Here is a 27,801-nt window from a genome sequence, read left to right as displayed (position 1 = left end):
TTTTCAAAACATGCATATTGCCTTCATCAGTGGGAGTTAAAGTAGAGAGTACATTTATCAATTACTATACGTGTTTATAATGTTATTTCTGTGTTGTTTGTCATTTATGCAACTAAAGTGGGGGTAAAGTTGTACCACAAGTTACAAACATTTTTTTATCCTATATTCTTATCCAAGCAATGGTATCTTATTGTTATTATTATTATTATTATATGATTAAATAAAACATGTGGAAACCACATATAACAAAAAAGGGTAATGTTACACTAGTAGAAAGGTGGGACAATGCAAATCAAAAACATACACACAGGTAGCATTGACATACATGTTTATTCAGATGAGTTGACAAAATGACCTTACATATAATGAAACATAGTCTAAAACATGCACTTTGGTGTGATTAAATGAATAAATATTGTTCCTTGACAAGCATTGCAATGATAAAATACAGAATAAAAGCAGTCTCTGTCTGTGTAGAGTCATCTCAGTTGCCCTGGTAGAAAGACACGGAGGCTGTTCAGAGGGTAAACAAATCTTGTGACAAAGATAGGAAAAGTTTGACTAACAAAGGCTTTGCATTTCCATGTAATAGTGGAATGTGTGTTTCTATTCAACTATTATGTCAAATATAAACGTTCTATGATGAAATACAACTGAAGTGAAACTACTTTTCCATTAGCAACAGTTGGCTTTCTTTCCAAAGAGGGTCTGAGCCCTGAGGAAGTCGGTACACCTCTCTAAGAGGATCACTTTCTCTGGATTACAAACAGTAGAGACACATGTTCTCCAACATCTAACAATACTCCTACATCCGGTCTCTGAACATGCCGCACGACACACACACAGTTGCCATGCAAAAAATGCTGCTACTGTGAAGTTCATTATGTTCAGTATTTGTTGACAGCATTTCAGACGTATTGCTTTATCTCATCTACTGTAACTTTAAAGCTGCTGCAAAAAACTCAACTGTATACACTTGGGATATTTTTTGCTGTTGCATTAGGTTACGTTAGATTGCAGGGGGTGAACACTAGCAACTAAATGTTCACATAGAGATTGTTTTATACATAAAATGCATTGCACATACGAACTGCTGGTTGAGTTCATCACTGCAGCAAGCAAGGTTATGAAGACAGTATGATGTCTAACTTTATAGAGTCAAACCAAATCTCCCTTTGCATAATATTAAAGAAAATACACATTTCCAATCAATAAAATATACATGTTGGTGGAAAACAGTACATTATTGAGATACTATATACACATTTAAAAAACTGTATTTTGCTCAACTGTCTTTGGGTTAACTCTGTTTTTATACGAGAGTATGAGTAAAATAAGTCAAACATATTTTCCATTATGAGGCAAGGTGGTAAACAGTTTAACAGCCTTTTTTTCTCATGTTTCTATATTTTCTTAAAGCTCATATTTTATTTTGAAATACAGGACCAGGTTAAATACATATAGTGAAATAACGCAAGCATGTGAAAGATATACCGTGCAGTATTTGTGTTTAAAGGCACTAAAGAGGTTAAAATATAACCGGACTGACTGACCAACAATCTGCCTGTTGGCCACCTGTCAGTTTCAGGCTAGTTAAATGACCCTCTGCAACTGAAAGGACAAGAAATGGTGTGTTCTGCTGAAATAACCAACCAAAATGTAACATATGATTGTCAATTCGGTATTGCATTTAACATCTATTTGTCTCTTCTTATCGCTGCTCCGCTGTGTGTTTACTTCCGAGCAACAGTTTCAGAGAGCTTCTTCAGTCTCTTCTTCAGCTCCAGAGGGAACTTCTCGTAGCACTTCTTACACACAGGCTTCATGTCAAACTCCACAAACTTGTTCCTGTGGAAGAGAGAGTGACAAACACTGTTACAGTTTGGATGTAACCAGAACCAGTCTGCCCTGATTGGTTTGCTGGCCGGCTCTATTGTGATTTGTCAACTGGTTAGAGATGTCCTACCCCTTAGCCTATCAATTCAATGTAGATAGATAGATAGAATGGATGAAACCCAATGTAGTTCAATGGAAGTGTTTCAGGCAGGGGGTGATTGTGAGGAAGAGAAACTTCCATTGGAGGGAACTTTTGGATTTGAGCCTTTGAAGACCATTTACATGCACAAAAACCTATTTAACACACTACAGGAAAGGGAAAACCCAAAGAAGCATAATAAGGCCCCTTTAATAACTTGCTGGTTAAACTCAGAGCACAGCTTCTGTAACTTCTGCAAAAGAACAAATAATGAAATACTGCCAAAGATGTATTATGAAACATTTTTTATATGGATGGCCAGTTTAAACACAGTGTGGAAAAAGAATATTCCTAACCTAAATGCTGTTTTTCGAACGGTTCCTGAGAAATTGCCTTTTATAGATTCACATTTTTTAGATAACCCCCCTAAAAATAAAGACATTCGAGAAGTTCTGAATTGAATTGCTAAAAATTCAGTACTTGTCGAATCTAAACCGAACACTTTGAAGCTAATTTAAAAGACAACTTGGGAAAATGTGAAACATTCATGTCTGTGTAAACCTTGATACAGATCTCAAGACACACATCTTAAACAATTTCTAGTCATGTAGCGCATGGACTATTTTTTATTTATATTGTTTCCATGAACTGCTTCAATTCCTTGAATGAAAACAATCATGTTTAGTTCTTTTCTGTAATTAATACCTTTAATTCCATTAACTCTGGCAGGCTCTCACCCCAGCTGTCCCGGACAACATTTGCTCAAAGCAGTTAATCTCTGGCAGGACAGGGCACGTGGTAAACCTGAAGGGACCTCAACACCTCCACAGCTGGGGCTAGAAAGCTGCCGGAAGTGATTAAGGCTTTACTCTTTACGCCCAGACAGACCGGGAGCTCCCAGGATACACGCATTTCCCTCATCATGTGACCGATTGGATTTGCCTGTTTGCATAGCAGCAGTAACAAGCCCTAATCCTAAACACTGTTTCAGGCTAAGAGGTATCAAGTTATTTGTGTTGGATCAATCTGTTCTTATTCACCTACTAAATGTTTGCTTTCATGATTTGACCTAGACTAAGTATCACAGGGATATAGAGCATGCTTGAGAAATGATGGAAAAGCAACAACAAAAGAACAGAAACAGAAAATAAAGATGGAAACTGACCAAAAGAAGAACAGTGGAAGTGAGGAGAAAGGAAAAAGAGCGGATCACAAACACATGGGTATCAGTGATTTCTTCTTCTTGTCTTTCGTGTCGCGTTCACGCTTGGCCAACCGACGTTTCATGTCATCCGGCAGGCGTTCGTAGCAATGTTTACACACCGGCTTCAGATCCACCTCCACAAACTTATCCCTGACGGAGCAGGGAGTGGGGAGAGATGGGAAGGGTTGTGAAAGATAAAAAGAAAAGAGGAGGGAAGGAAGAGGCAATAACAGAGTGAAGAGAAGGACGAGAAGAAAAGGAGAGAGGAAAGTTTGAGCAGGTAGAGTAAGGAAACAGACACACAAGGGAACAAAGATGAGAGATGATGGAACGGAGGAGATGTGGATCAAACAGTCCCCCAGACAAGAGTTTAGAGAAAAAAGGTGAATAAAACAGCAGCAAATAGTCACAGATGCAGGAAAGCTGAGAAAGAGAAAATGTACAAGAAAAGAGCGTTCTTGGCCAATACACATGTGAATCTTCAGAGACTAATACTAAATCTGTGCAAAACGTATTGTGATGGAGTCTCTGAGATGTGTGTAATACTTACTTGAGGGTGAGCTTGGTGTTGCAGGTAGAGCAGGCAAAACAGTTGACACACCAAGCCTTGTTGAGGGCAGACACCACTGATGAAAATAGGAAAACACTCACATGAGACACTGCTCCAGATTATTATCACATGACTAAAAGTTAAATGGATTCAGTCAGGAATTGAAAACATTTTCAAGTGAAATCTACAGGACAAGCAATCTGTGCTCGATATAGCGATCAAAATATGTTTAATTAATGAGAGATATCTTAATTGTTCTTACCATCTCCTTCAATAACACGATTGCAGTGGTAGCAAACGTCTCCAAACAGCTGAGTGAGATGAAGGGAGAGAAACAGAGAGTAAGCAAAATGCAGCGCAGACTTAATCATGGCTCATATAAAATGCCATGGTTAAAAAAAACGTGCAAACAGGCTACAGAGGCCTTTCAAAAACGTAGCATTGTTTTGGGGGGGGATGTGTGTGTGTGGGGGGGGGGGGATAGCTTACGTAGATGGAGTCGTTACACATGTGGAACTCTCTTATACACCATTCAGACTAAGAGTTGTAAGCAATTTGTAAATACTTCAAATATGTTTATTTATGCATCTTAAATATTATATATATATAATATAGAGTTCAGAAACAGGATGTCTCACATGTATCTCCTCATTTGTACTATCACAATTTGTGTATTTGGCTGAGACAAAAAATATATATTTTCACATTTTTTCTCCAAATATCAACACATTTTTTATTTTAAAACGAATCTCAATGAAGTTTTAGGAGACATTTCATGGCAGGAAAACATAGCACAGCATGTTTCAATATCTGACCGTGAGTGTAAAATATTCCCAGCATCGCTAAATGTTACCTGGTTATAGTGTGTCTCACAGTAGGCCAGGCCCTTGCGTTCGTAGTGACGGTGCCCCAGGAAGGGTTTCTCACACTTAGCACACACAAAATGCTGCAAACAAAGCCAAGGCCAAGCACACATGGTAAGGACAGCAGTCAGTCAGTACATTATCACATCCCAGTCAGACTGTGTTACAGGCAGCAGCACAGTCTGGTTTAGACATTATCAGGTCAGACCACAACAGTCCAGATGTCTGGGGACTGTGTCCAAACAGGATACAGAGAGGAGACAAGGGGGCAGATAGTGAGCACTAGAGGGCGTGCTAATCCTCCTCACAGAGGTGTGAAGAATAAATGGTAGGCTACGATGAAAGAAAAAGGGGGAATATACGCTATTTGTTATAATGCCCTCACTAATTACTCAATATGGCCCAATTAGAGTAGGGGGGGTTTAACAAGCCTTTTTTTTAAATCATGTTTTCAAATTTGACCATTAAAATACCAACATGATGAACAGATTCCCCCACAATTATATTATTGTGGTGTATAAAAAGCCTTTGACAGAGCCATTCGTTATTATAGGACTAAAAAATAAAATCATTTTACATCCTGGACTCCAACTTGATGTTTTTTAGTTCACATACTGTATTCCATAAACTAACATTTAATAATAGAGTGCAACATAAACGTTGAATTAGGAATTTATTTCCTTGAAAATATAATAATGGCATCACCTCAAAATATGATGCTAATCTGGACCGTAGATCCCGCACTGGACCAAAGTGTTGCACAGTCAGACAGACAGTAGTTGTTTGAAGTTATATGTTAGTGTAACCCTTGTTTTGAGGCTTGGGGGTTCTAGCCGGGCAGGGAGAAGCCAGACACGATGCAGGTACTCAACGCCAGGTCGACCCCTGATCCCCTCACCATGTCAAAGTGTCTCTCACAATAGGCACGGCCACCTCGCTCATAAAACGGGTGGCCCTGAAATGGGCGCTCACATACAGTGCACACATGATGCTGCATATGGAGGAAGGAAAATGAGAGATAGGTGAAAGATAGGTGGAGGAATGACCAACGGCACAGAGAATGTTACAAAGAGATAGACAATGTATGGAGGAATGACTGTGGAGACAAAGCTGGGAAAAGTATGAGTCACAGATATGGCAACTGTTAATCATCTTAGAGAAATAAAAAATGTTTAAAGAATAGAGAGAACAAGAATTAATTCTCAAATGTATACAAAGGGAATTTCATTTCAGCAGAAAACTCATAGTATAATGACTAAGAAAAAAGAATTACTTGTAACATAACATAGACTCATTGTTCAACATGTTATTACATATGAAACCAATATGAAAGACAATACCACGCTAATGAACACATTCACAATTGTAACTTCTTGAATGTTATTGTGAATCCAGTCGCCTAAGCCTAACCGCTTACCTCCACATGCCACTGCTTGCCCATGGCGTTCACCACACGGCCCTCAATGGGTCTCCTGCAGGCCCCGCAGATGGGGACCCCCATCTTGTCGTGGCAGGGCAGACAGTACAGCTCCCCTTTCAGCTCCCTGGCATCAGCTGTCAGCTCCTTACTGCAAAGGAAAAGGAGGACAAAACTTAAGCTCTGCCTTCACTTTATTCAAGATAGTATGTAAACACAATTGATTGAAACACATTTCAGCTTCTACAGTCATTGGTGCCAACAACACGCTTTTAAATAAAAAAATCCAAAATAAAGCAGTTGGATGTACAAACAGAGCCTGGACAAAGAAAAATACACACATCTGGAGAAAACAAAAACAGTAGGGTTTTGGTTAAGGTAGTTATTTTATGCAGTTGAATACTTTTAACACAAGATTTAAAAAGACAATTTCAGTCGGCTCACAGCATGACCTTTAACGTATGCAATTACAATGTGTGCCGTGGCATTGCAATTACATCATCTTTCCACTAGAGAGCAGTCTTTGGTCCCTCATTTTGTGGCCGATTGAAAAAGCTGCATCTGTTGAGTTTAGTTTAGTCTATTTTCTTGGATATATATTGTTTTAATCATAAGAATATTTTTCGTCACATTTGTATGCCTCATATAAATATATGTAATTCGCTGTGATCCTAGGAAAGTGCATAAGAAATTGTCTTGGGTTTAAAAATAAACTATCTGAGAGTCTGAGGAATTTTCAGGACACTCAGCTTGCACCCACTAATTACTGTAGCATCCTGTCCTCCCACTGCCTTCATGCTCTGAACAATTTGTGATTTGTGACACAGCTGGACAGATGTGTGTGTGTATGTGTGTGTGTGTGTGTGTGTGTGTGTGTGTGTGTGTGTGTGTGTGTGTGTGTGTGTGTGTGTGTGTGTGTGTGTGTGTGTGTGTGTGTGTGTGTGTGTGTGTGTGCACCAGTTACCCGCAGTTGTTGCAGTTGAAGTGATCAGGGTGGTACGGGTCATTCTTGAACAGGAGGGGCTGCTCCTCAATAATGGCGTGGCACTTCTGACAGATGTACTTTCCGAGGCCCCGAGCTTTCTCTCTGTTGTGACATGGACGACACAGGTGCCTGATGGGAGAGAGAATTACAGACTAGATGAGAAATAGAAAAAAATAGAACCAAGTGAGAAAATCTTGATTAGACACTTCTGATGTGTTTCAGAGGAAGCAAACTACCACTACAAGTCATTGTAATCATTCCTACTTTTGGATCTTCTTGAGCAGCAGTATTTCAGAAAAAGAAAACCCAGCAAAGAGGACAAAGATATGGAATATTCTTGTAAAACACTGTACATTGGAAATATAACAACTTTATTTGTCTAGCACAAATAGCTGAATTCTGATATTGGATTTCGCTGATTTATAAAAGTCAAAAATCACAGAACAAGAACAAAAAGGCTACGACTGACACCTCTGACACTCACATCATATATTTGGAGGCAGGACAGTGAAGTGTATACAAATTGTAAATACATCAGTAGAGAGAAACCAGCTTCATAGTAAACATCCCCCTGCCTTGCAGTAGACATAGACTCATATTATTAAACCCATCAGAAGTGAACTAACAGCAACTGACCTTCCAGCATTCTTAACGAATCCAACATCAGCGAGCACAGCCTGGCAGATATCACAGCAGAAGCAGTCGGGATGCCAGCTGTTGTTCATGGCCTTGATCACACGGCCGATGATGAACTCACCTTAGAGAAGAACAGAAGATTATGGAGAACTTGCTTATTGATATTGTTTCAAAGGGCATCAACTCCAAGCTCCATCTCTAAATGACCCTGATGTTTCAGGTGAAGAAAGAGGATGGATGGTATTTATTCTCTGTTACTGCAGTCCCTGAACTTACCACACTGGTGGCAGCACGGAGCAAACAGCATCTGGAAGTCATGCTCACAGTACTTCCTGCCTTCAAACTGCCAAGAGAATTCAAACAATTAATTTACAATGTCCACCGTTAGTGTGCACAGGTGTGAATTAACATCATATAATATATTACAGCAAACACATGAATAAACAGGATAATCCCCAAAATGTTTTTCCTCAACCCCTGTTAACAAATATATTCTATAATCTTTGCAGAGAACTCAGTTTGATCAGAAATGTATGATATTTTCTAATGAATAAATGTTCGTAGTTTTTAGGCAAATAAGAAAAATTTTGCACTAAAAATGTTGGAATTGTTATGATTGGTTGAGTTTTGTGTAAAGATGTGCCAGACAAAATGCAAAATGGACTTAAATCTCTAAATCATATATCATGAGACACAAGTCTGCATGTGATACAACTCGATGAAAGCATGACTATATACTGTACATGATAAACTGCCATGAGTGTATTGTTGCTTCACATGTAGAGTTAATTTCCACTTAAAATGTGAAAAAACAGTATTTAGTCCTGTACATTAGCAGGTTTAATACTGCTCATTACAGCGTCAGGATGTGTTGTCTATTTATGGGAACAGGTAGTTATTTACAGGGAATGAGAGGTTAATGTATTGCCTTTCATATTGATCATTGCATTAGAGACTCCTTCTCATTGATGAACTGTCAGCATCAGGTTCTGCCGGAGAAACATCTGGCCTTTTGTCAAGGATGGTATGCAAACAGCTTACCGGAATGTGCTTCTAAAAATTCAATGCCGCATTAAGGATGAGCTCACCCGTCTTTATTTACTTCGGCAGGACCATGTGTTTAGATTATTAGTCTAAGGAATGTGCTTTAACAACAGCACTTAACAGTTAGCTAACTATGTGGAACGAGAAAGCCACTTCACTGACACATCACGGCCATTGGAAATTTAATTAAAGCTAAAAAGACAAAGTGTTACCATGGTTAGATTGATCTGTTTAGAGCAACTCTGTTTTAGGGTTATAATCCTAAATATCTACTCAACATGTTGATCTGCCCTTCAATATTCATTGGGTTTTAAGGCACACCCATTACAATCTCTCTAGGTGTTTTTAAACCTGTTAATTTCTGCATATTGCATCTTTTCTAAGAAGATAAAAGTCACATTGATAAGATGCGAAGTGTTACCTCGTAGAAGAGTCCCTCTGGGAACTGCTGGAAGCATTGGGCGCACACAAAGCACTGCTCATGGTAAAGCTCCCCGTTGCTGTTCACTATCTTCTCAGCCGGGGCAAAGCCACTCTTGCAGCGCTCACACATGGCATTGGCCAGAGCATTGGCCATGTTGCTGGGAAGAAAAAAAAAAACATATTAAAGATCGGAGTACACTTGAAGAGTCAAAATAGTTCATATGATATGTGGTAGCAGGGAATGCCATTTCAGTTGAACAGGACAAAACAGGGACCAAAGGTATAACATAAGTGCTCATCCAAAAATAGATACAAATCAAATAAAAATGCTACAACCCATACCACGTAACACATAATGACATTTACAAAATGCAGGTTTGCCCGTTTTGCTTGGTTTAACTAACTAACTAACTAACTAACATCTCAAACTGAAAAACTTCCATCATCATTATATTATTCTGATCATGTTAATGTAGCATTGATATGTTAAATGTTGGCATGCAGTTCTTTAAAATACTAGATTTTTAAGATAATTGTGCACTATTCATCTGCATCTGGTTTAAACAAATCCTTAATAAATTTGTTTCTGTAAGTCAACATTTTTTATGAATATCAATGGCATTAGCCAAGGTCCTGTCAAGATACATCTTACACAACTAATTGAACATGTATCACATGTTTCTCCTGTCATAAACATCTGGAAGATGTTCTTAACACAACCAGAAAGGAGAAGATAGTGGGGAAACTTTTACGTATCTCTTGGTCCTAGGTTTATTTTGGCTCTGCTTATCAGGGTGTGGGAGACTTTTAGTTGGGAAACCTGCATGTTGCCTTTTGAGAGTCAAGCTGAAGTTACAGTTTATACATCTGCATCGTGTCAGCAGTGTATCTGTAAGTGGCGTTTGCACACACTGATATGGGTCATTATCATGTAAGAAACTGCCAAAAACCCTAGTCTCACATAGTCAAATGACTGGTACAAAAACAACCCTGCTGCTGCCTTTTAATCAAACGTTCAGTATTGTTTTACAGCCTCTCTGCAAAACAAGGCTATGTAATATAACAATAAGACAGGCCGCAGGCTAATGATCTTTTCTATTGGACGCATTGATGCCAGAACCTGCAGCACAAATGTGGTCACACCCAACAACATGCACAGTGCTTTGCTTTCGTATTACTGTTTCGTATCACAGTACTAGAAAATACTATAAAGTGGGTATGTTCAAGGTATGTATTTCAATGGCTTTTTGGCTGATAGTAGATTATTCTGTAAATTGACAGATAAAGAGGTGGATATTGTGGTACTTTATATTATTTATATACTCCTTATACAACAGGAAGCCCTGACGCACCTGTAAAACAAACTCACTGGTGTTTGCTTCAGCTTTAACTCATGTTCTCATCTGGCAACTTGTAACTAACCTGAAGCTAAATGAATCTGAATGGTATGTTCACATTTTCAAACTTGATTTTTATAGATGTTGACATTGTTTGAGAGAAGGGGGAGTCACGCTATCAGTTAGACACACCTGCTTGTTAATCGGTCCAATATGTATCCAAGCTATCTTGTTATTAGGTAACTCTGGACATTTTTTCATCATCCCATGGTAAATATACATCAGCCTAACCTACCTCTGTGTCAAATTTCTGCTAGGAGAGGAATGAAAACAATATACTCAAACTGTTCTAAACCAAGCATAAGCAACTAACTTACAAACAAGCAAAAATATTCATTAATAAACAACAAAGTACCAATGCTGACGCACACAATAACAACACTAAGTTACTAAAACTAAATCAAGCTTAAAAATGTGGACATGTTGATGTGAAGTGTTGAAGAAAATAAAAGGAAGAGAGAATGGTGGGACCATCCTGGCTCCTCTGCTTTGTTTATAAAGGTCGGAATACCAAAGTGTATCTTGGCAACAAACACACTCATTTTAATGGAGTGATGAAATCTGTACATATTAACTTAGTTAGATAAATATGGGAATTAACAAGAATTCCAACCCACTGCTCATCACTCTTTTGGACTTTTTTCAAAACTGCTACAAAATGATATAGCAGCGAAGCTTCCATCTGGGTCCACTCCTCACACTTACATATTGTTCTGTAAACCCTGTCTGGCCTGATATCACACACACTGACAGCCCTGCCCTTTCCAAAGGGTTTTTGGGAGGAAGTGACACATCTCTGAGGCATTTCCACCTTCCTATCTGCCTGTAGCACCCTGCGTGAGGGAAAGATAAACCCATAAGCAGTGAAAGTTGTTTTTATATATTACACTTAATGCAATGGCAAATTATCAGAGTCCCTATTGCTAGTTAGCATTTTAGCTCTTCTGGAATTCCTCGATTGGAGTCAATGATTTTTTTCACGCTTAAGACTTCAAAATAAATGACAGGTCGGTATACCCCACTCGTGAATGTTTGAAGCTTTTTCGTGTTACATTTTTTTAGTTTTATAACAACTTATCAATATAATCAGACCTACATTAGCCGCATTTAGCTTAGCGGTGATGAAGTGAAGTCATGTGACCATAATGTAGTTCGTTTATAGCATTATGTTAACTATTTGCTTCTGCCGATTGCATTTACAATTAAACTATTTTAAAAGTGGTGTTAAATTGGGAGTTTATTCTACTGTAGTTTGACATTTTACTGACTTTAATTAGAGTTTTAGTTGTTTACTTTAACATAACTTTAAACTAATCCAAAAACTACTTTTCTCATTTAAATAAATTGAGGCTGGTTGTGAGCTACGGGAAAGGATGCAGGCTATCACTTCGGTGATGAATACCTCCTGTTCCCTCCACCCTCCCTCCTCTGGTCTCCATGTGTCTTCAGTTTCCTTTATTTTGCATCTCTGCAACTTTCTCCTCTGTTCTCAGCATTCTGTACACATCTGCAAACACTATAAGGCTATATAGGCCGTGAAATAATCAATCTTTATTTTCAACAATTATGACAATATTATGGGAAACTGAGACCAATATATTGCAGACAGCTGTCCTAATATTCAAAGGTTAGTCAATGTTTTCTTTAACTCAACGTAAAGCCTAAATCCCCAGTTTGTTTTAAAAATCATATTGACGGACACGGATTAGGTTTAACATCTAAACTCCCGCCAACGTCAAATCATTTTTAGGAAAAATATGTATATGATTGGTGTTTTTAATGCATTACCAGAGGAAGCTAATGTAATGTACTCTCCACCTGAGCTCTGAAACATTCCAAAATGATATTTGTTTTATCTTCAACACTGACAAATAAAATCTACAAGCTTCCAAATGTCCCTTCAGAAACCTGTAGGTGACCCATGTGCATGTTGTCCTACCACCTAAGATGAGGCCACATCATTCCAAAATAAAGTAAGTATATTTAGCCGTCATGACCCTCACGCACACATAATTGGAATGCCAGTGGACATACTCTACTTTGCATAACAGCTATGCACAAAAATATCCCTTCCTGTGTTCCCCCTCCTGTGGCTCTCACAGCTATTCCTTCACAAACATGGCACCCAAGGCTTTAAATCAAACTGGCTGGTGAGCCTTGCTACTAGAATATCAGAATTCTTCAGATTCTGTAACACTACCGTAATCTCACACAGTGAATCCGAATCCCTTAACACACACAATCACTACCATGTACTTTTTTCCCCCTGTAATCAGTTTATCGAAATGTAAAATATCAGTAACGGTAACGGTGTAACATGAGATAAATAATGGACCAATCACAACCATCATAAGCCAGGGCATCAAACCATAAACCTACGCTCTTTCATACTCACTACTACAGTTAGTACAGATAATGATTATTAAGAGGGGAGGTGTGTCCTTGAAAAATAATACAGCTTGCGTTAAAGCCAAACCAACTCTGCTCCACTGCCTGTTCCAAGAGGAAAATGTTTTCACAACACACATGGTTTAAGGTCCAAATTGCATCGGTTGGTAAAAAACTATATTTTGGTTGACAACTACCTGCATTGCTTTGATCCTTGTCTGTAAACTGTGTACTTACAAGCGAGCATAAAAATCACAAAACTCCTTATAGACTTTGACATCGCTTTTTCGTCTCTGGGACTTTGACACCGGGACCTCAGCCTCTCCGCCGTCGTCCCCTGGAAGCCTCTGGTGGTAACCATTTATCTCCCTGTGAGCAACAGCGTCCGGGGCTTCTCCATCCTCAGGTATCGACGGAGGCAGGACACGACCGTTTATCTCCATACTCATCTACAACAGTCCAAATTCACTGCAAAGAATGCCTGTATCAAATTCACTGCAGGCGATAGAAGATCCTCTCTGCTTGTTTAGTAAAAGTTTCCAGTAATGGGAATAGCAATCCAGTAAGCGTTGGGAGCTGTAATCCAAATAGCAAGAAGGAGACCGAAACACTAATCAGACTGAGCTGGGAGGACTCTCTCTCTCTCTCCCTCACACACTCACACACACCCTCTTTCTCTCATTCCCACATCAACTCTTTTTTCTCTCACATACTCACACACTCAGTTTCCCCTCCTGTCACACTCACTGTCTATTCTGGGGCAGGCTACTGAAACTGAAGAGCCCACCCTGATGCCTGTCATGGCAGAGGTCACTGTGTCACCCCACATATATACACACACACACACACACACACACACACACACACACACACACACACACACACACACACACACACACACACACACACACACACACACACACACACACACACACACACACACACACACACACACACACACACACACACACACACACAGAAGCCTTAGCAGTATTTTTATTTGAATGTTTTACATCCCTGGTAACTATGGCTAATATCTACCAATGTGTGTGTGTGTGTGTGTGTGTGTGTGTGTGTGTGTATTGTTGTGTGTTTGGTGTTAAACAGCTGGAACTCTCAGCTTTCTGGTAAATATAACAATGTGGCTCCAACTCCAAGTATTGCGCAAAGCGGGAATGTCCCACAAAAAGCAGAGGAGCTAAAGTCAATCATTAAGATAGAAGCAGAACAGTTATAATATTTCTTTTTACTTGTGTCATTGTATAAACACACTGGAGACATTGTCTTATCCAGGATGATTGGATATAATGCAATGCCATTTGTTTAGTTACATTTTTATAGAGTGATTGATCAATGCTGCGCAGATTGGTATTTGAACTGATTTTAGTTTCCTTTGTTGGTTCTGTTCGTTCCAAAAGAATTCTATCCAACATACTGGTAAACAATGTTATGTTTGTTTATTGGCTGCTCAATATGAAGCATATTGCAAATATGTGTTTTCTCCAAATGGGAGCAACTTGAATATCAGTTTGAAACAACTATCTACAGTGATCTAGATCCACAATTATAAAATATGTTAATCGTCCTCTGAAATCCCAAGTTTGGTCTAAAGACATCCCCTTAAACCTACAGATCTGTGTCTCCTCTGGGTAAATGGGAGCTCTTTATGTGGTTAAACTCAGTTGGCATCTCAAATTATTGACCGCTTCCCAAAACCATCAAAACAACACAAAGCCAGATCTGGAAATACACTGCAGAGACACAAACATGTTTGACATGCTCCAATGGAAAGCAGCTGCTGTGTTAATCCTGCAAAGCTACGGGATGTGCAATGAACACATAGGTCTTTAAAAAGTCAAAACAATGTGCTAAACCTCTGTGTTTGTGTCAGTGTGTGTCCAACCCCCGGGTGCCTCTATTCAACAGTCTTCTGCATTACTCAATAATTCTACAAATAGACACCTAGTGGAGCCTCAACTCCAAACTAGGTGCTGGCAGGTGCTGTGTGAGACTGTGTATACAAAGAAGGGGCCAACTCTACATTCACTGAAAGAGGCTATAAGAACGGTTTATAACATCCAAATTCATTTAAAAAAAAATGTATTGAAATGAGTTGTTTCATTTTGGGGCGATTGGTGTCTCAAATGCATCATATGTTCTAATCGCGTCTCTAAACACAAGCAGTGGTGTATGGTTGTGTAATAATTAGTATAGTTTGATGGTCAATACTGTGAAAGGATCTTGTCACAAAAACAACAACAACAACAACAACAATAACCCTATTTGAAGTATTTAATCTATATCAAGAAACTGTCTGGGTACTGAATCAGTGTCATAAGGAACCATGTCACCAGGCAACATCCACAGCTTCAACAGCCTTTTCCAAAACAGAACAATGACTTCAGAAAAGTCTTGTGCCCTTAGCTTGGGCTGGGTTGAGGATCTCATCCACTTGGAACAACTGTTGAGTGACTGGGGTACAATGGACAGAGGGTGGGAGCTCAACAGGAAGCACACGTAATCTTTCCTCCAGATTACAGACATTGCCATGCTGCAGATGGTTCCACCCTAAAATCAGAGCTTGGGAACTATTCAGCCCACTGGTTGTCCAATTGACCATGAAAATATGTATACTAAAACTGATGAATGAACTTCAGTGTTCAACATAATTAAGTTTTAAATATATACATTTTAGAACAAACAGAGCTCCACATTGTTTGTATTACTTCCAACAACCACTATTACCAAGTCATTAGAGAATCCAGCCCACATTTTCCTTTCTATCTCACTCACTGATACAGACAAACTAATAAATATAAGTGACAGAGTAACAAATTAAAGTTACACAACATGGAAGGTTTCTTCTAATGAAAAAGCCAATGAAACATGATATGCTTTTGCGTCTTCCATTGTGACAAAAGTTTCCAGTGTGCGGTACTGTAATTCCAGTGCTGGATCACAAATGCACATTTTCTGATCACAGTGCCAACCAGCAACAATTGGTTTAAAAGCCAAAAATATATATATATAAAAAAAGAAATATATATATATATATAATAAGACATATTAATAATAAATAGGAAAAAAGCATATTGCATTGAAATCCCTAAGCGTCACTCCAATTTATGAAAAAGAGAGAGAGTATGTGAGTTTTGATATGAGTTTCAACCTAAGCTTAAAAATGGCTACAGCAACTGTCAGCAGCAGACAAAGTGTCTCTGGTGTGCCCCCCCTGCAGGATAGGATTTTGAGACTTCCTCAAGGGGTCATAAAAGGTAACTTGAGAGGTTACAGGCAGGTCACTTGGAAAGTGACATCGGACATTTTAAGAGGGATTTGCACATATAATCAAATGCAGTAATTCTCATCAACATGTGTGTGTTTGGCTCCTACAGTCAGAAATATTTGACCCAATAACAAAACTAAAGTATTTGTACCACATGTTCAATCTGCAAAGACAAACCCCTGGTTGTTTTTTGCAAAATCTTGAAAAACTGATAAAAGAAATGGGAATAAGTCGGCTAAATACGACAAAGAATCTTGAAGTCTTAAAGACTACAACTTTAAATAAACTTTAACGCCGAGGACAATAGTGCATTCACATACTGATTGGATGGTCCCATTTCCCATTTTGGGAATTGTTTTTTTTTACTTTGGCCGTTTGTGAACTTGTGATGTGTTGTATTTTATTGCTCAGAGTGTTTGAACAACATGCTGATAGCTGTTTCCAAGTTTGAGTTCCTATTAGGTGGGGTGTTCACGCAAACAGTCAGGAACCCATTTTACCCATTGTTGCTACACCACATGAATGCAGCACAAATGCCCTTTTTCTCGATGATAGCAAAAGAGAAACGGTTGTGTGTCCATCCCATGAATCTGCTCCAAAATGTAACGGGTTCTGCCTTGGCCCATGCTACACACTTCCACCAAGTTTAATACAAATCAGGCCAGTAATTTTCCTGTAAGACTGTTGACAGACAACAAACACACAGCTGAGCTAAGTAACGGAAAACAAAAGAAAATTGATATTTAATACAGTGTTCTTAAATCAGGAACCCCCAGGGATGATAAGACAAGGGTTTGTTTCCAATGCAGGCCTTGTAGAAAATATCACTGCTTGATCTGCTTGGCATAATAACAGTGTGTACATGCCAAGGGTTTACCTCCATTCACTAGTAGTTGATCCTGGAAGTATTTTTCTTTAGTTTGTGTGTGATAGCCCAAAGTATGTATTTCTTCATATTGAGTTAATCTTTTTAGGACACATAAAGCTACAAAATATAGATGATACCAAATGTGTTTATAAGTAAATCAAAAGTGTATCTTAAGAGGTTGGGTCATATCAGCAGATAACTCAGTGACATTTCAAATAAGTGAGTCAATCTAAAATGTTTCCTGTATCGTTGTGGACAAAAAACACAAAATCTTGTGAAATACAAAACATGTCTGTTTGAAATGAGGCTGGCTTAATAGATCTGTATCTTCAGAACATTTTTCAGACCCATGCAACAACTGTGACTCTCATCCGGAGCGAGGCGACCAGATTCAGGCCAAAGGAACAAATCAAACACACCCTGCTCCCACACTGTGTCAACAGAAACCATGGCAACACTCACTTGGGCAAAATCATTTTTCCTTTGCTAAGGCATGAGTACAGAGTACACAGACTGAAGTACACATATACAAACATGCACACATACACACGTAACACTCAGCGACACACACACATTTATTAAGTGTGCAATCATAACTCATGACTAACATTTCCTTTATTCCCCACGCCCATTTGACCCGCACCAGGGTCAGAAAACACTTAACTGCACAGCACAGCCAGGAACACATACAGAGCTATCAATGTCATAACATGTTTGTGTACTCTTTCCATTACCTCTTTCAGCACTAATGTCTCAGAATCAAATATTATTAAGGCGCTAACTTGCTCATTTACAGGCTGATTTAAAACCAAGATACAATTTTGCTCATTAAGTTATTTTGGCACATTTGAAAGACATGTTGGACATAATTGCTTATCTGCTTTCACATCTATATACAGTCTTTAAAGCTTTACTTTGGGTCAGTGGTGTTATTTATTGACAATGGTGCTTGTAAGTATGGAAATAAGCAGATGATGTGTGGACCTGGTTCTGTGTGTACTTCAACACAATTGTTTACAAGCTAAGTACCAATTAGACATTGTTAGCATGTTGTTTAGGGCTGCACAATTGTGAATAAAATGTCACGGGGGAGCGCTTATTTTAAAGAAAATGGCTACCAGAAATGTTTCCTGTCAATTTAAATCGCATTCATTTTTGTCCCTACTGCAATTTGCACCATCTTTTCAGGTTAGAGGTTAGAATTTAAGATGTTTCCCTACCTTGTTTTAGATGACACAGAGCATTTATTTGCAAAAATATGGTTGGGCAGTCACTATCATAACTAAATATTAAAAACACAGAACGGGATTCCTGAGTTTTTTTTTGTCAAAAGTTATAAAAGTATATTTTCTTCCTCACTGTCACTAACTGTGGTTGAGTGTAGTCCTGTCATTTATTGATTCAACCTCCTTCAGAAATAGACTATGAATGCTTGGTTTGACGCAAACAAGCAGTAATTCCATAAAACTCAGAGAAGTTTCCAACATTTCTGAGGCTGAGGCTTTGCTTGCTGAACTCAGTGACCCTATACCTCCTCAGATATAATTTCCTCTCCAAATGTTATGCCTCAATAAATGATTCACTGTCCAAATATTGCATTAAAGAAAAAAAGAACCTATCTATCTATCTGTCTATCTATCTATCTATCTATCTATCTATCTATCTATCTATCTATCTATCTATCTATCTATCTATCTATCTATCTATCTATCTATCTATCTATCTATCTATCTATCTATCTATCTATCTATCTATCTATCTATCTATATCTATCTATCTATCTATCTGTCTGTCTGTCTGTCTGTCTGTCTGTCTGTCTGTCTATCTATCTATCTATCTATCTATCTATCTATCTATCTATCTATCTATCTATCTATCTATCTATCTATATCTATCTGTCTATCTGTCTATCTGTCTATCTGTCTATCTATCTATCTATCTATCTATCTATCTATCTATCTATCTATCTATCTATATCTATCTATCTATCTGTCTATCTGTCTATCTATCTATCTGTCTATCTGTCTATCTGTCTATCTGTCTATCTATCTATCTATCTATCTATCTATCTATCTATCTATTTATTTTTGCATGTCATGAGATGGAATTAGGCTACAAGTAAGACATGAAGCTCATGAGGTTTGACCGGAGACACATCTAGAGAGAGGTCTTTCTTTCGGTTCACATTCCCGCATTCCTCTAATCACTTCAGGATTATAAGAACACACGCACACACAAAAAACAGAGACTGACAGTAAGTCAAAAGGAGAAAGACAGAGAGGTAAATGTGAAAGATGTTAAAAAAGACCATCCAAAACGGAAGTATTGTGAAGCGAGCATTGTAAAAGACTGCGCAGTGTGTATCGTTTCTGGTCACACAACTTGGAGGAATTCAGACATCCGCTGCAGTATTTACTGATCAAATACTTCACATCTCTCCGTATCTATCCTTGTCAACAACCGACACACAGAGGAGGAATTTTTCTTCATAAGTTCTTTGGTAAGGAACATGTTTCAGTTAGCAAAACAACCAAACCCTCATTACATGATGTAAGACACAAACAACCCAAATGTTTGAAGTCAACAGTCTTAGAACGAGATATGGCTCACCAAAAATACTACACAAGACCTAAATGGAAAATGCTATTATGGTAATAAGATATTGCAGCAACTTATTTTCTTGGATTGTTTATTTTCGCTCCACCACACACCAAATCAATTCCTTGTATGTGTAAACGTGCCTGGCAATAGTTCTGATTCTGATAAGGGAACATATTTGTTAGCTGAACACCGCCACAAACTACTCGTTAAGAAGTGTGACACAACAAAGTAACCTTGCACTGAGCAGCAGATAAGCTGTGGATAAAGTGAATGTTAGGCCATCAGCTGATTTTGAAGCACATCAGAAGCATTTACACACAACAATTTGAAAAATAATCCAGAATAAAATATCCCACAGATACCTAGAGAATCAGTGGGGATGCTGGTCATTGTGAACAAAGAAAATGGGAACGTGTACAAGCTCCGAATGGTTGTTGTTATTTATTTTGTTCCTTAATTACACCATAGATAAAGAGCCATTTAAAAACTATTTATCAATGCTAATTTGTTGCAATACTGTGTCTTGCACATCACAGAACACGTTTAGGTATGAAGAGTACTCTGTAGAGTAAAAAAAAGAAGGACTCACAAACAGGTGGAGGGGCGGAACAATAAGATGTGCGTAAAACACAAACAGAGTCTTATCAATCATTTGACAGAAGATTAAAAGCTTCCCAGACTCACCTGAGGCTCTCCCCTGCCAGACTTCCATAGCTGTCTGGTCTCTCCTGTCTCCGTCTGTACAAGTCTGAGTTTGACAACTCTTTAAGCCTCAAAGAGTTCATCTCCTTTTCGCCTCGCTCCCTCCCTTCCTTCCTTCCTACTCCTCGTGTGCTGAAAACACTGTAGTACTCCAAAGAAAGTGTGTGTGTCAAATAGAGAGATGAAATGTTGTGCTGCGCTCGTTCCCTCTCTCAAATACACCTCCAGGGCTCACACACCCTTCGTGAAGGACATATTCAGAGGTGTGGTTTCCCAGCCTGCACACCTATCAAATAAGTGTGGCTCCTCCTCCCTCCTCCTGCAGCAGGTAGAGGGGGAATGCCTCGGAGAAAAGGAGAAAGAGTCATATACGGAGAAAAGCTTTACCCTCTCTGGCCGTGACCCCACTGACTCTATTAACCTCCTACTCTCCCTGGCTCACAAGAGACAATGCAACCAGAATAAAGGCCATTTCCCACACTAATGGCAAGCCGTTATTGCAAGTTATGTGAAACAGAGCTGGACTATTTAACCTAAAAACATTGATATCAGTTATTGAGTTCTACCAAAACTGGAGGTATGAGGCCCAAACCAATTCTTGAACAAAAATTAAACCAGCTTTTTCTTTATAATTATTACATTTTTTTAGGGATCCCTCATGTTTGGTCATTTCCTACAGCTAAATGCAAATCTTTATGTTCAATAATGACAGAAACAGTTAATATGTACAAGATAATAGTACATTTTAGGCAGTTGAATTCACAGAAAATAAAATCAATATATATGTAGAACATAGAGGTTAAATATAAGTCTAATTGCATCTATTACATATTGTGTGCCTATTTGGTTTCCTTAATACCTATAACAATGATAATATAATATAATCCAAAGTAGCATTGTTTATATTTACGAAAAAGGAGTTTGAAAAAACGTTTTAAATGCTATTGTTATACCTTTAACGTACCAATGTTTGGATTAAAATGATGATCCATCTGAAAAATAACCAGGCATAATAATGGTATTTTGTTCACAGTAAGGAGAATTCAAAACAAACCCTACAGTCAGCATGTCAATCACAGCAGCAGCTTGTTTAGAAGAATGGAACCATATGGGTCGAATAAAGCTGCACTCTGTTGAACAATGCCAGCTATTGTGGAGTAATATTTTCAATCATACACTGCTCTTCAATTTGACTCGAGCTCCTCCATCCCACCAGAAACAACAAACGATGGAAAAAAAGGGGAAAATGTCAATCTATGAATAATTCATCAAAATGTTATGTGGGAACAAGAGATCCTCCCAAACAGACACAAAACACTGCAGATGCATATTTTCAAACGGTCTATGAGGCACGTTAATTACAAGCAAGAAGCTGTGACGCCATCAAAAGCAGCGACGGGATTGGTCAGAAGACGTGAAACCAAACTAACAGGGTCAACAAGCAGCTAAAGGAGAAACAGATGCAAACAGAGCACTGACTGCGGCTCTGTGGAAAAAGCATGCAGTGTCATGAGACATGTAAATCTGAAATGCAGGTTATCATTTAGTCAAAACCTAAACCTGTCATTAAAGATTGCAAAGAGTTAAAGTGTGACGGTGTTAAAGAGTTGTTGGGGTTCTAAAGGCTGACAGAAAACATGTCTCTTCTTATTGTGAAAAGACAGGTACATGCACTATGAACAGTTCACCTTCATGCGCTTGTCTTGACCTGTTCAGCATTCCACATGGGTCTGACAAGCACACAGAAAGTTGGAGCGTAGAATGTGATCTTTGAGCTTCAAAATCAACCTCACTTTGCAGAGTCACAGGAGAACGACCGACATGTCTGAGTATGCAAGAACATTCATGATGTATCATCGCTTTAGGCTCTATATCTGCGATCACCTCACTAACTATTCACTTCAGTTGGAATGTGGAATTTCCTTAAAAGTAAATATAATTTTCATAACCACATAAATCTACTCTGGTATGTCTTACGGTTAGTACAAGGGACACACAGTATGCTATTTTCGCTGGAATACACACAATCCACAGTGTTTATGTAAGTGTTTCAGGCTGCAGTCTGAAGGGATTATGCTTCAGAACCAGATGATCAGACCCAGTACAGAGTGTGGTCCAGTACTGGTAACTGGAGAGGTGCCAGTCCCCCTCTTGGGAACTGCTTAATTGTCCTTGAGAAAAGGCATGAAACCCCAAAATGCCTCGGGCACCTAATTATGGCAACCCCCTTTCTAGGACACCTCCCCATTAATGTGTATAAATGCTGTTTGTACATGCGTGTATCTCAGGCCTGTGTGTGATGTAATGTCAAAATCTGAATAAATAGAATTTCCCATTGGGGATTAATAAAGTTTGCAGTGTGAAACAATGAATTATGTGAGATTGCAAAGCTTACAGTGCCCCGGGATGGAGTTTTTAAGTTTATGTTGCTATTTTTTTGTATTTCCGACTTTTTAGTATTAATCTGTTTTGTGGCAAACTCGCACTGACTCATCACACACACAGAGCAGACATTTCCTGCAAGCTGAAGATGCTCCTGAACCAACCCCTCTGCCACATGAGTGCAGTGCCACAGTGTGGACAACACCGGTACAACAGCTAATATATCAGCTTCTACGTGTTAAATCCACATAATCTTGTCACGTGAAGATCGTAAAAGCAATTGTCAATCTTGCGAACAAATTACAAATGCTTTAGCACATTCATTCACAATGTATGATAGTGGTTCTCTGTTTAAAAGCCATGCAACCATAAGTATATAGTATATTGCATTAGTCAAAATGGTTTAATCATGTGGTTAAAATATATCAAGTTTGTTTATCTTCTGTACATTTTAGTTTGTTTTATTGTGTAAATGTGTGCTGTATTTATGATTTTTAATAGATTCACTAAAGAAGGGGGATGTGTAAAGCGTTAGATCGACGATCATCAACCAGTTGGCTCATATCTACATTTAAACTTTTGTATTTTTCCTTTGCAGTGCTAAAAAACATTTGTTTGCATCACAATGACACGGACTGTCAACAAGTGACAATTAATAACGGGCAAAGGTAAATGCTGTACAATTTCTCGCAACTAATCCTTTAAATACAGTAGAGTGTCAGTTTGTTTCATTCACACTGACATACAGATGCAAGGGTTGTCATGCTGAAGGCACTGGCATGTTCATTGACATACAGTGTATATTTACTTCTGAGAGATAAAACTAAGAATGATGAGCAAGTTGGGCCCTTCTGCTGGTAATCCATTTTGTGGTGCTGTCTTTAAAAGAGTATTGAAAAGTCAAGTACACTGTTGAGGATATTTCTATAGAGGTACGCAAAGAAAAACTGCAACATATGCAGCACAAATCAAAGCTGTGTTAGGTGGAAGACACCATTTATTTTATTAGGAATCTTCACAAACTCAAAATACACAATGCAACATTCAAAGGGTTCACAGACCAAGGTGAGCATGCAGCTCCTTAAGCAATGTAATACCATAAACACATAGCCTGAAGCAAGTAATGGAGCCTTGATGGCGCTTCAATTACAAATAGTTCAAACAGTAACATAAAGTCTTCTTACCAGCGCGTTGTGACTAAACGTAGTGAGGATATTTGTCGTTGTTGCTGAAGTCCCTTTGCTGTCACTGCAAACACTCTTAATGTCGTTATCTTAGTCTGCAACACCACATCACTTCCTGTTTTCTGTGGTGTGTAAGTGTGTGTGCTGGTGGGAGGGTGTGAATTTTTGTCTCTATTTGTGCCCATGTGCCAGTATGGGTTTGTGGGAGATGGATGGACGTAAAGCCAGCATACACACTTACAGCCCTGTATGTTTGTCGTGTTGCAGGATGGCAGTGGGGTGTGAGGAGGGGGAGGAGGAGGGAGATTCAGGGAGATAAAAGAAGAATCTGGTAGTTCTCATAGACATACCATGTTGTCTCAATAACAAAGGTCAGAGGTTAAACCACGTTACCACACACACTGACTGCTACTGGCACATTATACCCACTGGGAGTGCAGATGATCCACCATAATCATGGGTGTGGTCTTGAAATATGTAATGAAACTCTGTCTTCACTGACTGTTTCGCAACTATTTGGGCTGTAAACATGACAACGGGATAGTAAAGTAATAGAGTTAAGGGAACTATATAGAACGGAGAAAAAAAAAATGAAAATAGGAATAAAGCAAACCTTAACAAACCCAAAACTAAATGCCACACTTTAAATGTATAATGTATTAGTAGGAACATACTGTAGATCACATAATTGGGATATTATGCAACAAAAACAGTAGTTATATTTGAATACAAATGTGCAAAATATCTGCTGTATGAAATAATTACTGCTGAAAGTAAAATTATGTCTGACTGCAAATGCATATTGACTCACTCGCCAATTCATTTTCAGATGACCTGATATAGACTAACCTTTTGATTTATAAAATATCACGAATAAGTAAAAAAATGTCCATCGAAGATCCTCAAAGCACAATATTATATCTTTGAATTTCTGTTATGTTAGTCCAAAAGAAAAATATAATCACTTTGATATTATATTTGCAAAAAAAAGTGATTTATCTGGAAGAAGAGTAGAAATGTTTAGAAGTAGGAATAAAAATAGCATGGCATAACAATTTCAAGTTCTCTTTACACACACACCATGCAGGAGGAACTGCTGCAACCACTGACTGTTGTTCTACACTTCCTTTTGCATTAGCTTGGCAGTTATCTTTCAAACAATTCCTACATACTTTACTATGATAAATATATCAATGAGAACAGTATCTGATTGTTTCATATAGCCCACACAAAGAACCCTTTAGAATCTCATTGTAAATCTAGCTTTAATGAAAGCAGTAATTCTAACATAGGCTACATGCTCTGCAAGCAAATGTTGACGCACAAATCTATTTTTACAAACATAAGACTTCCTGAGACTGCCTAACAATGAATTCATTTAAATCTAAAGACAGTTTAGTGGTAGGCCCTACATTTGCATCCAGAGCAGAGTCAGTTATTCAGTGTAGTATAAATGAGCTACAGTTTAGGTTGCAATAAACACTTCTTCACACACCACATGCATCAAGTTCGTACACACACACTGTCCAAATCCTAAATCACACAAGTGCACCGCTCTTCCAAACAAGGACAAGTCCATACTGGAGGAGACCGGGACATTCTTCTAAGCTCTGGTTGTATCAACAACACAGTGTAGAATCAGATGAAAATGTAATACGTTGGGAATGCAGCAGCAGCAATCCTCAGGCCTTTAAAAGACTTGCCCTCTTACAGCTTTTAGTGTCCAGAGAGCTTTATAAAAGCCAGATTCATCCCGGGCCATAATTAACTCAGCGGTGCACACAGTAGCATTCACACTGGTGGAAAATAATAGGGCTCTTTAAAGCAGTCCCCCGGGAACGGATGGTCAGGAAGTGGTTCAGAAAGCAATAACTAGTGTCCAGTGAGGTTCTGTGGACATTCCTGTGCAGGGAGTAGAATGATTTGCAGAAAATAGAGGAACATCCTCCTTCTTCCTTTGTAATTTTATTTTGTGAGTGTCACTTCTGTCTTAAGTGTGAGTGCAGGATTCCTTTAAAGCGGTTAAGGCATTTAGGTATTGGAATACTGATTTCATTGTCATTATCAATAACTTTGCAATATTACCTGGCTGCTATATTTCCTTCAGGGTGTGTATTTTGTAAATTGTGTTGTTTTTTTATCTTGATAATGCATATTTCCTTTTGTAAAGCTGTCTTTGGCTCTGTTACTGATGTAGCAAATTTAAATTTCCCCTCTGTGGGACAAATAAAGGGATTCTGATTCTGAATCTGACGTCTAACAGACATTTTATACAATAGCGACAGAATGTATTTAAATATATGTGCGTCTGTAAGCAATATGAATTAAAATGACCAGTGCCAATGTACAATGTAAACGTAATTGTACTTCAATATAAGGTAGGGAAGGGAATTCAGTCTGATCATCAAGATAAAAACAGTGTTTCTCCTTACCAGGAGTAAATCTGATGAGCTGAAGAGCACCATACTTGTGTGATTTGTTAAATAATCAAATATTTTATATAGTCCCTGTTGCCACTTGGACATCGTAATTGTAGAAAATGATTGCTTTATTTTTCGGAAATATATTTCATAGCATGCTGAAAATATCAAAACAGCACAATGGGACACAGGTGACTTTCTCAACAGAAAGATGCTTTTCAAACCAACCTCATTATCACATCTGTCATTATTTAAGTGGCTATAAGGTCAACGAGACCGTTAGATATTTTTTACTTCTGCATACATCTCATAAGAAACACGGATATATCATTTAAAGAACATTTTTGATCACTTAAGATAGTGTTGCCCAGCTCAGATCTTTAATCTTGAACACGGTAGAGGGCAGTAGAGAGCACTTTGACTGAGGCTGAGATTGAAGCTTTACAACATTAAAGTAACTAAGCTACATTAGCTAGTTCCACAGAGTTAATGTGCTGCATTCACTTTCCCCTATAAAATATATTTTTTCTAAAATGTTTTATCTTATCTAAATTACAGTTTTCCTGACCCATGAGAAAATGGAACAATCGGAGCTGAGTCTTTTTTCATCCATCGAGAAACTGTCAACTTCCCAATGTATCAGGCAAAAGTCTCTTAGGGAAACACTTTACATTTCTCACTTACCCGTTCGTCATTTCAGTGACAGCAAGCATGGCTCCGATCTCTCCCGGTCCGGGCTGTTGTTTTCCGCCTCCAGTTGCAGATGTACAGATGTTTATAGTCTGGGATGTAGGATTGGTTTCCTCTCAGAGAGCAGAATGGCGAAGACGGGCCTCGCCTCTGTTAACAAACCGTCAATTCACATTCAACGGAATACAGCACTTCCGGTTTTGACTTTCAAAGTAGGCCCATTATATAGTCCAACATATATTTGTCCACAATAGCCTACTTCAATGAATATATGTGTACAAATATAAACACATAATAAATAAGTATGACGAATACAAAAATAATGTTTTAAATAAAAAATGTGGTAAAATGATGACATACTCGTTTTGGTTTCATCTGTCCAGCTCACTGTGACCTTGAATCACCTTAATCTGATTGCTCTATAGTTTAATGTCAAAATTGTTTTTTTCATAATTTGATAAATGGCTAAGGGCTTGAATGGCTGAAGCAAACATTAAATATTCAGGGTGGAGGTTTACACTCTATGGACTTAAAACCTGTCCTATAAACCAAGAAGACAAACACACACTCATCAGTTGCAAACACACGTGCTTTTATTTTTGAAGGACACCGCACTGGTTGACTGTTTTTCTGTGGCAGCTTCTCATTCAGTATGCGAACTTCCACAGCTGGAGAAATACTAATTCAGTTTTCAGCCAGAAAACGACAACACCCGCCCTGCAAAATCAGTGCTGGGTGTATTCGTTACAACGTATGAAACGCATACGTTATCAATGCAGGCTGCTG

At 38.4% G+C, this 27,801-nt stretch overlaps 1 protein-coding gene across 5 annotated transcripts; it reads right to left on the bottom strand.

Moving 5' to 3' along the window:
* Positions 1 to 311: 311 nt before the first annotated feature.
* Positions 312 to 27,191, bottom strand: LOC134867079 (LIM and senescent cell antigen-like-containing domain protein 1). Of its 5 annotated transcripts, none has more exons than XM_063887392.1 (10): positions 27,010 to 27,191; positions 9,096 to 9,255; positions 7,907 to 7,973; positions 7,631 to 7,751; positions 6,974 to 7,123; positions 6,010 to 6,160; positions 4,583 to 4,675; positions 3,992 to 4,040; positions 3,730 to 3,805; positions 312 to 1,848 (listed from the first exon to the last, which is right to left on the bottom strand). In XM_063887392.1, the coding sequence occupies exons 1-10, from the start codon at positions 27,036 to 27,038 to the stop codon at positions 1,734 to 1,736; spliced, it is 1,011 nt and encodes a 336-aa protein (XP_063743462.1). In that variant the 5' UTR covers positions 27,039 to 27,191; the 3' UTR covers positions 312 to 1,733. The 5 variants fall into 5 exon arrangements, with proteins under 5 accessions (XP_063743462.1, XP_063743464.1, XP_063743460.1 ...); XM_063887394.1 differs by lacking the exon at positions 27,010 to 27,191 and adding an exon at positions 23,906 to 23,993; XM_063887390.1 differs by lacking the exon at positions 27,010 to 27,191 and adding an exon at positions 20,322 to 20,915.
* Between the last annotated feature and the right edge of the window lie 610 nt (positions 27,192 to 27,801).

Source organism: Eleginops maclovinus, chromosome 7 (genome assembly GCF_036324505.1).
Source record: "Eleginops maclovinus isolate JMC-PN-2008 ecotype Puerto Natales chromosome 7, JC_Emac_rtc_rv5, whole genome shotgun sequence".
Taxonomy (NCBI): Eukaryota; Metazoa; Chordata; class Actinopteri; order Perciformes; family Eleginopidae; genus Eleginops; species Eleginops maclovinus.
The sequence above is the reverse complement of the archived record's forward strand: the minus strand, read 5'-3'. Positions and strand labels throughout refer to the sequence as shown.

Coding starts and splice junctions, on each gene's coding strand:
- LOC134867079 (XM_063887389.1), bottom strand. CDS start 13,331: ATGAGTATGGAGATAAACGGTCGTGTCCTGCCTCCGTCGATACCTGAG. Junction 7,974..9,095: donor CAGAGGGACTCTTCTACGAG/GTAACACTTCGC, acceptor TTCTCTTGGCAG/TTTGAAGGCAGGAAGTACTG. Junction 7,124..7,630: donor TTCGTTAAGAATGCTGGAAG/GTCAGTTGCTGT, acceptor CTCTCCCATCAG/GCACCTGTGTCGTCCATGTC.